The following is a 9220-nucleotide window of genomic DNA, read 5'->3' on the forward strand; positions in this document are numbered from 1 at the left end:
TGTTCTTCTTCCTTCATTTTATATGTTGTGTATCACAGAGGAAGAAAAAACACTTAATCACACAACTGTTTTATTTGTATTTATAACATGTAAAATAAAAAAAGTGAAAAATAAGAAATCTACACATTTTTGTGAAGAGTACGCATACAGATGTAGTGTATATAACCTGCTGCATGAAGAAGGGGCCGGCAGGTAGCCTAGTGGTTAGAGTGTAGAGGTGGCAGGTAGCTTAGTGGTTAGAGCATTGGACTAGTAACCGAAAGGTTGCAAGATCGAATCCCCAACGAGGTAAAAAAATCTGTCATTCTGCCCCTGAACAAGGCAGTTTAACCCACTGTTCCTAGACTGTCATTGAAAAAATAAGAATTTGTTCTTAACTGACTTGCCAGAGTTAAATAAAAGTACAATTTTAAAAGAAGTCCATCATAGTAGTGCATAGAAGAGCAGTGAAACATGGATGAAAAGACAGAAAGTACAAATCTTTAAAAAATAAATAAAAAAATCTTATATATATATATATATATATATTTATTTATTTATTTTCATTTGAAGAGAATTGGAATTTCAGTGTACTTCCTAAATGGACCCCAACCCTGGAGAACAAACCTACAGACTGAAGCCAGACATCACGAGGTGCTGCACAGTGTTTCTTGCGTCAAAGTAGGACGTGTCCGTTTCGTCCTCCGGCTGAGGGATGAAGGGCATGGTCTGGTTCTGAAGGTGATCCCAGTCCAAACCCGCAAACAGAGTGTGGCTCCGAAGTTCTGATGCAGAAACAAAAAAACTAATATAGTTGTAGCAGGAAAAGAAACGGAATCATCATACACCCAAATGGCCCATTTCCAAATGGAATCATCATACACCCAAATGTTCCATTTCCAAATGGAATCATCATACACCCAAATGGCCCATTTCCAAATGGAATCATCATACACCCAAATGGCCCATTTCCAAATGGAATCATCATACACCCAAATGGCCCATTTCCAAATGGAATCATCATACACCCAAATGGCCCATTTCCAAATGGAATCATCATACACCCAAATGGCCCATTTCCAAATGGAATCATCATACACCCAAATGGCCCATTTCCAAATGGAATCATCATACACCCAAATGGCCCATTTCCAAATGGAATCATCATACACCCAAATGGCCCATTTCCAAATGGAATCATCATACACCCAAATGGCCCATTTCCAAATGGAATCATCTTACACCCAAATGGCCCATTTCCAAATGGAATCATCATACACCCAAATGGTCCATTTCAAATGGAATGGTATTATCACGGTTTAAACTGGTCAAACCAAACCCTTACCTTTGAAACCAGCCCGTTTGTTCATGTCCACGGTGAGTAAAATCTCTATGGCATTACGGGAATTGTGGGATAGCTCCTCCTCACCATCGGGCCATGGAATATCTGAGATTAAACATAAAAATAAAATATTGGGTGATAGAAAATGTATTTCATTTTTAAATGCACAATTTTATTTTGCTGTAAAAGACATGTTACACTGAAAACATAAAACAGATCATTTACATTTTAGTCATTGATTGACTATCCAGAATGATTTACAGTTAGTGCATTAAGATAAACTAGCTAGGTTAGACAACCACATAATCACAGTAAAGTCAAATCTTTTCTCAATAAAGCAGCGATAAGAAAAGTCAGCGTTGGTAAGAAAAGACAAGTGGAACTGCAAGAAAGTACCTCTGTTGAGAATATTCTGGAAGACAAGCTGAGGGGTTTCATCGTTGAAGGGGGGCACGCCGGTAAGGAACTCAAACAGACACACACCCAGGGCCCACCAGTCCACCATGCAGTCTTGGGGGGGGCAATAGAGACAGTAGGTCACATATTAATCCGTACATTAACATATTTTACCAAATTACCCACTATTTTTTGGAGTTCGGGGTTTAACGGCTGTGCCTCTATTCTACAGCAGTGGAAGCAGGAACTGAAACAATTGGACAACATTAGGCTTAGTGTTTCAATGCGGGGAGTTTTTCCCGAGCCATCGTGCTTCCACACCTGCATTGCTTGCTGTTTGGGGTTTTAGGCTGGGTTTCTGTACAGCACTTTGAGATATCAGCTGATGTAAGAAGGGCTATATAATTTTTTTTTTGATTTGATGTACAATTTGGGATAATTGTAAGATCCACACACACACACTTCAAATACGATGTGAGGCGGGTGTTGAAACTGTATTGCTTTTAATTTGTTTGTTGAACACTGTGTTGGTTACTACATGATTTTATATGTGTAATTTTATAGCTTTGATGTCTTCACTATTGACAACAAAATCATAAAACAGAGTAGGGCTGGCTAATAAGTCCTTCGTTTTGGGGTGTCATGCTCAGGTAAAACAATTTGGCCAAACTATACTTCCATATTTCCAAGTCCTGTTCTTGAAGATCAAAGGGGTATAACATTTATAGGAATGACTGGAATTCTGATAGACTTTGGTTTTTAATGTAAAGATATACAATAATAAGATTAAATGTAGTAGTAGAAAACGATGGGTTAGAAGAATCCTACATAACCAACCCATAAAGTAAAAATTTAACATCCATATAATGACCAGCTATGTAAACTTTAACATTGATTTATCCTGCAATAGATGTCGTTCAATTGGTAACATACACTTTTGTCTTCTTCTAATGCCTCTTAAGGGGGAAAGTAATCTAAATGTAATCAGATTACATTACCGAGTTTGCGTGAGCCTAAAGTTACATTAGCGATTACATTTTGGGACGGGTAACCCCTTGTTAGCACCAAACATATTTCTGGACAAAACCCATATCAATGTATGAACAAATTTCATCAGCTTGAAAATACACCTTTAAAAATTAGGCCCATCGAGTGGTCACCAATCAATGTTCATCCTCCACCTTAAAACAGTAAAGACCCCCGTTTAGAATCCTTAACACCATGTACTGAAAATGGCTTCCCTGTTACAATCCCAACACGGCTCCAAACCCAATACAGAGGCCCAGAAGCAGACAATAATGTGTGATTGCGACACGCAATTCGGGTGGTGTTCCTGCATAAGCAGGAACCCCCCCCACCTCAAGCACATCATCTTCATGCTTGTGTGACACTAATGATATTTTGGATTTTCCCCTGATCGTCTATGCAATTAATCAAACGGGAAATAAAAAGTATTTGAGTTTTTAAAAAGGGGGGGGGGAGAAAGACGCTGTCTACCCGTGTCTTAGCTAGCTAGCTATCGTCGTTTCCCCCGCTTCTTCTGTGAGGTTTATTGGTGGTTGGCATCCAACGTTATGGTACATTACCGCCACCTACTGTACTGGGGCGCTATCGCCTGTGTACCGGAGTCCTAGCCGGTGTAGGCCATCATTAAACCTTTATTTAACTTGGCATGTCAGTTATTATTTACAATGACGGCCTACACCGGCCAAACACGGACGACGCTGGGCCAATTGTGCGCCGCCCTATGGGACTCACCCAATCAACACCGGTTGAGATACTGCTATTGGTCCACAATCAAGGCTGTATAAAGAGGGGTTCCTGTAAATGCAGGAATGCCCACATGCAGGAACGGCCCGAATTGAGGGCCGCAATTACATCATTTTCGGAAACAGGAAGTACAATTGGGAACCAATTAGTAGCATTCTGAAACCCATCCATGGCATTTTGAATCAAGCAGCCATTTCCTCTGGTAGCAGACCGTGAATGCAACACAGCGAAGCTGAGAACACATGCATTCACCCTTTGCAACGTTAGCAAGGTTATGAACAACTTACCACATTTACAATATCCTGAAACTTAAAAAAAAAGAAAATAAATCCTGTTTAAAAAAAAATGGCTTAACTGTTGATTTTTCCAACAGATATTTATACCTTCATGTAAAGTTGTGAAGAGGATGACAGCAGTTATACCAACACACATTCAGAAAGAGGAGGAAGGGAAGCGCTACTAAGGTACACAATAGTACATCTTTTTTTTTATTTATTTTTTTTACCCCTTTTTCTCCCCAAATTCGTGGTGTCCAATTGTTGTAGTAGCTACTATCTTGTCTCATCGCTACAACTCCCGTACGGGCTCGGGAGAGACGAAGGTTGAAAGTCACGCGTCCTCCGATACACAACCCAACCAAGCCGCACTGCTTCTTAACACAGCACGCATCCAACCCGGAAGCCAGCCGCACCAATGCGCCGGAGGAAACACCGTGCACCTGGCCACCTTGGTTAGCGCACACTGCGCCCAGCCCGCCACAGGAGCCGCTGGTGCGCGATGAGACAAGGACACCCCTACCGACCAATCCCTCCCTAACCCGGGCGACGCTAGGCCAATTGTGCGTCGCCCCACGGACCTCCCGGTCGCGGCCAGTTACGACAGAGCCTGGGCGCGAACCCAGGGACTCTGATGGCCACTGCGCCACCCGTGTGGCCCAATAGTACATCTTTTAGTAGACAGATGGTGCTCTTTGGTAAAAAAAGGGGTGAATTGGTCACCAAAAAGAAAGGAGAGCGCTCTTCATATAATTCAGTAAAAATGCCTTTATTTGTATGGCATGTTCAATAGAAACAAAGTTTTAAAAATCTGATGCGATTTTCGCTGCGTGGCCTTCGTCAGGGAGTTCAAAGAAATAATACAATGTCCTCTATTGAACAGTTTTTCCAATTAGCCCTAATTTGAAGAGGAAGTGGTTACAAAATTGATTGGACAACACCTAGTAAGCAATACTATACGATACACATTAAAAGGTGAAATACTGTAGCTAAATTATCATAAAAATACAACTCCAAGCTAGAAGTATCAGAACACTTAGAAAGTTAGTTCTAACCTTAAATATGACTGGAAATGTTTTGACATCCCAAACAGGAAATGCGTCAACTCTTACCATGTGGTTTCCCCAATAGCAGCTCTGGGGCAAGGTAATCTGGAGTGCCTAAAATCGGTACTCCCTCCACGGGTACAGGACCACGTCGGACACTCTTAGGGGTCCTGAACGGAGTGTGGGAGGTGGTCGACGACTGTGGGGTCTTAAATTAGGAAACAAATGGAAAAAATAACTGATAAAACAAGTGTTATGTGTAATGTAAGTTCTCTGAAGCTATATTTAGGTCCAACATTTTCAACTTAGCCCAGTACCCTCCACCCCTGAATCTCGACTCTGTATCCTCCACCCCTGGATTTTGACTGTGCATCTACCTGATCGAGGGAGTTGTTGGAGCTGGGTCTGTTCTGGACCGGTGTGACAGCAGAGGGCATACTGTGGTAGGAGGTTGAGGTGGCCATATCCATGGCCTCCACTGAGCCCAGGCTGAGGCGTGAGCTCCCCGACATGTTGGAGCGGTTGATGGAGCTGCAGTAGCTCCGGAAGGCCACCTCGTTCCTGGGCTTGAGGAACGAGGGTGACATGGCCACCCTGGGGTCCAGCTCAGGGACTCGGTCGAGGAAGGAGCGTTTGGATTCGCCTCCTCTCAGGGTGAGCCCGTTGCCCGGCTTTGCCGTTCCTGTACTAGCGAAGATGGGTGGCTGAGGAAGGAGTGGGGTACTGGGTGATATTGCTGGGTCATATGGTCTATCGTCTAGCTCGAACAATGCCCAATGCCCCTCTTTGGCACTTTGAGCCGACCTCTTTGGGGTTGGGCTGTTGTCGATGGACATTTCATGAGCCGACCCCTTAGAGTCTGCGCACAGGCTCCTGCTCAGCTCGTGGTCTTCACCAAATGACGTGCCTTCGATGAAGACCCCCTCTGCTGGTCCGTCCAACTCACACAGGAGGTTTTTAGCCAAAGCGATGGGACTGGGAAGTTTAGGGGCCTGGCCTTCAGAAGTCTCTTGACCCTCAGATCCAAACACCTCCAAATGGACATTTGCAAACACCCCTGTCAGGCCAGTGCGATTCTTCAAAGCAATATCTGGGACGCCAGAACACCTCTGGTACGCTGAGTCGCTCTTCTTGGAAAGGGATTCCAACTGTTCAGAACTTCTCTCCACCTCCTCAAACACTCTCTTTCCTGCTGAGGTTACCACAACATGGCCTTCCTTTGGTTTACCTTCGGTGGCACAGTGACCTTCAACTCCAGAAACATAGCCTCTGATTGGTTGAGAGAGATTAGGCTTCTGGGGTGGGGTAGACTGCTCTACCTCGTTAAACTGAAGCCTCTTCCAAGCAAGAGGTTCCTCTTTGGCCTTCCTGGACAGTTCACCAGTACTGGGTTCTCGGTGGAGCTGTCCACGTAGGTCTAAGTTGTCTAACGACGCCAGAGCAGAGTCCCGGCGCTGCAGTCGCATATCAGAGGTCAACTTTCCTTTTGTTGGTCCACTGGTATTCCTACCATATAGGTGCAGGAAGTTCTCTCTCTCCTTCTAGAAAAGCAAACCGAAAACAATAATAACATCTTCTATTGACCCACAAATACAGAGGTAGATCTGATTGAAATGAACACAATTGTATTTCCTGCTGGCTTCTGATCTGCTCTACCTCCCATAGTGGGCTGACACCTCCCTCGGAGTCCGTGGTGGAGGGGAAGAGGCATGATTGGCTGCTGCCTGCGCTCATTGTGTCAAACCTCCTTCTGGACTTAAGCAGCCTGGGAGTCAGGCTCTTGGTCAACGCATTTGGGCTGAACACAAAGCTGTCGGGTCCTGACAAAACAAAAAGGAAGACTGATTAGAAACAGTTTGAGGGAACCCACCCTCTCTAGACAGGTTTGATTACAGATCTGGTTAAAGATTTTTTTTTTTTTTACTGAAACACATGGTCATTTACAGAGGTAGAATTCGCTCTGCCGGAGCTCAATGTCCAAGAAGCTTCTAAACAGCTTCTACCCCCAAGCCATAAGACTCCTGAACATCTAATCAAATGGCTACCCAGACTATTTGCGTTGCCCCTCAACTAACCGGTGCTCCCGCACATCGACACTGTACCGGTACCCCCCTGTTTACAGTCTCACTATTGTCATTTTACTGACGCTCTTTAATTACTTGTTAGTTTTATTTCTTATTCTTATCCGCATTTTTTTTTCAACTGCATTGTTGGTTAGGGGCTCGTATGTAAGCCTTTCCCTGTAAGGTCTACTGTTGTATTTGGCAGATGTGACTAATAAAGTATGATTTGAAGAGACATACCCAAAGTCTGGCTATGCCAGACAGGGGAAAGCAGATATTCCTTCTGTCTCCTCAAGGGTGAACAGAGCGAGTTTTTCCGCTGATCAATTTTCCCACATGACATAGGGCTGAACACAGCCGAGGCGCTGCTGCGACGTTTGCTCTCCCCTGCTGGTGTGTTCTGTGTTTGATGGGATGAAAACACAGAATAAATATTTAATATGGCAATGGAAAAGAATGTACTGTATCTGCACAAACCAATCATATCACATTTACTATCCTTACTGATGTATCGTCTATGAATTACATTACATACTTAAATGCAATGAATTTTACTTACAAGTCCAAGAGAGCTGATCAAAGACAGGACTTGACCAGGGGTGCGGAAATAATCCTGTTTAGGCTTTGCCAAAGATGGGGTTGTCAAGATATCGGCAAGACTCAATTCTGGGTAGAAAATGAATTAAAATGTAAAACTAAAGCCTTCAAGTGGATGGGGGTGTATGCTTTGGTTTAGGCAGCAGGTAGCCTAGCAGTTAAGAGTGTTGGACCAGTAACTGAAAGTTCGATGGTTCAAAATTCTGAGCCAACTAGGTGAAAAAATCTGTCAATGTGCCCTTGAGCAAGGCATATAACCCTAATTCCTACTGTAAGTCGCTCTGAATAAGAGTGTCTGCTAAATAATTAAAATGTTTCATGTGTGCTACAGTTTATGCACATACCTCTGTCAAGCTTGACTTTGGAGAGGCCAAAGTCTGTAAGCTTGATGTGACCATTATTAGATACAAGCATATTGTCCGGCTTCAGGTCCCTAAATGATTGAACAGAATACAAAACTCAAATCATACTAAAATGTGAAGAAAAAAAAATAATATTTAAACCACACATTTCTTGAAGATGGAGAGTCATAAAAGTACCTGTGGATGATTCCATGGCGATGGAGGTAGTCTAAAGCACGTGCCACCTCTGAAATGTATTTCACTGACATATCCTCATCAAAATACCCGTAGGTGTGAAGAAGGGATTTCACGTCTCCTCCAATTAGGTACTCCATCACCTGTGCATAAACACGTACAGAGGCAATATATCAAAGTTAGGAAAGTGACAAGTCACTGTTGTCATTGATCTTTTTTTGGGACACACACACACACACACACACACACACACACACACATACCAAATACACTTTTGTTGCTGTTTGGAGACAGTAGAAGAGGTGTACGACAAAGGGACTTTTGCTGAGGGCCAATGCGTCTCTCTCTGCCTTCATCTGACCTGACAAATTTTTGTCATGCATGTCAGATTTCTTCACCACCTGGAGAAAAGTTTACAGCGAATTGAGTGTCATTATCCTCAAAATGTCAAGTTAGGCATTTCCATTATATAAAACTTTTTATTTTTTTAAGTTGAACATTATTTCCAATTCCTTCACATTAGCAGCTGTTACTGGTGGTTTACCCCACACACACGAATTTGAAATGTCAGCTGTGGAGGAGGTTCGTAGCAGTGGTAAAACCGTTGATGACTTGCCTTGATTGCATATAATCGTGGATTACATTTCTTCCGTGCAAGGTAAACCTTTCCAAAGGCACCACGGCTGATGGGCTTCAAAACAACAAAGTCATCGATTGAGGCAGGCCTTAGGATATCGGATAACTTCCTATCTGAACAAGAATTGGGCTGTTTTTCATCCATAACTGGGAGCAAATCGGTCATACAGCTAACTTTAACTTCTCAGGGGACACACATCGTGAGTTTAATTAAACTAAAATCGTGCATGCAATTAAAGTAGTAAGGTTTTCATTGAGGTACTTTGAAATGTAACAGCATTTGCTCCCTTATCACTAAAACCTGACAGACAAGGCAAGTTCGTTTTAAATTTCAAATCCGCTCCCAGAGATAGGACGCTATTCGTGGCCAAAAAGAGTGCCTATACGAAAACGTTTGACCAGTCAAGAATATGAACACTTAAAATTAATATTATACAAAATTAGAAAGTTAGAAATTAATCGATAAATATAATTGACGTTTTGGAACATCAATAGTTTTACTAGAGCAACTCTGTTTCATGAATTGAATCAGGCAATGGGCAGGACACCTATTCCAGGCATCAACATTAACGCATATTTT

The 9220-nt window shown here is 42.8% G+C and overlaps 1 protein-coding gene across 1 annotated transcript; it reads right to left on the reverse strand.

Moving 5' to 3' along the window:
- Window positions 1-533: 533 nt before the first annotated feature.
- Window positions 534-8966, reverse strand: LOC139420596 (serine/threonine-protein kinase greatwall-like). The gene is made up of 12 exons (XM_071170786.1): window positions 8621-8966; window positions 8268-8405; window positions 8008-8147; window positions 7813-7901; window positions 7431-7537; window positions 7112-7271; window positions 6430-6628; window positions 5186-6341; window positions 4875-5016; window positions 1718-1831; window positions 1325-1426; window positions 534-764 (listed from the first exon to the last, which is right to left on the reverse strand). Exons 1-12 carry the CDS (start codon window positions 8804-8806, stop codon window positions 607-609), a joined length of 2691 nt encoding a protein of 896 aa, XP_071026887.1. The 5' UTR covers window positions 8807-8966; the 3' UTR covers window positions 534-606.
- Window positions 8967-9220: the final 254 nt, after the last annotated feature.

This window comes from Oncorhynchus clarkii, chromosome 11 (assembly GCF_045791955.1).
Source record: "Oncorhynchus clarkii lewisi isolate Uvic-CL-2024 chromosome 11, UVic_Ocla_1.0, whole genome shotgun sequence".
Taxonomy (NCBI): domain Eukaryota; kingdom Metazoa; phylum Chordata; class Actinopteri; order Salmoniformes; family Salmonidae; genus Oncorhynchus; species Oncorhynchus clarkii.

What these genes read in the sequence shown, in the direction of transcription:
- LOC139420596 (XM_071170786.1), bottom strand. Translation starts at nt 8,806, where the DNA reads ATGACCGATTTGCTCCCAGTTATGGATGAAAAACAGCCCAATTCTTGT. An exon ending in CAAAGTCAAGCTTGACAGAG is followed by an intron (nt 7,538 to 7,812) that starts GTATGTGCATAA and finishes TTTTCTACCCAG; the next exon opens with AATTGAGTCTTGCCGATATC. An exon ending in GCTATTGGGGAAACCACATG is followed by an intron (nt 1,832 to 4,874) that starts GTAAGAGTTGAC and finishes GCCCCCCCCAAG; the next exon opens with ACTGCATGGTGGACTGGTGG.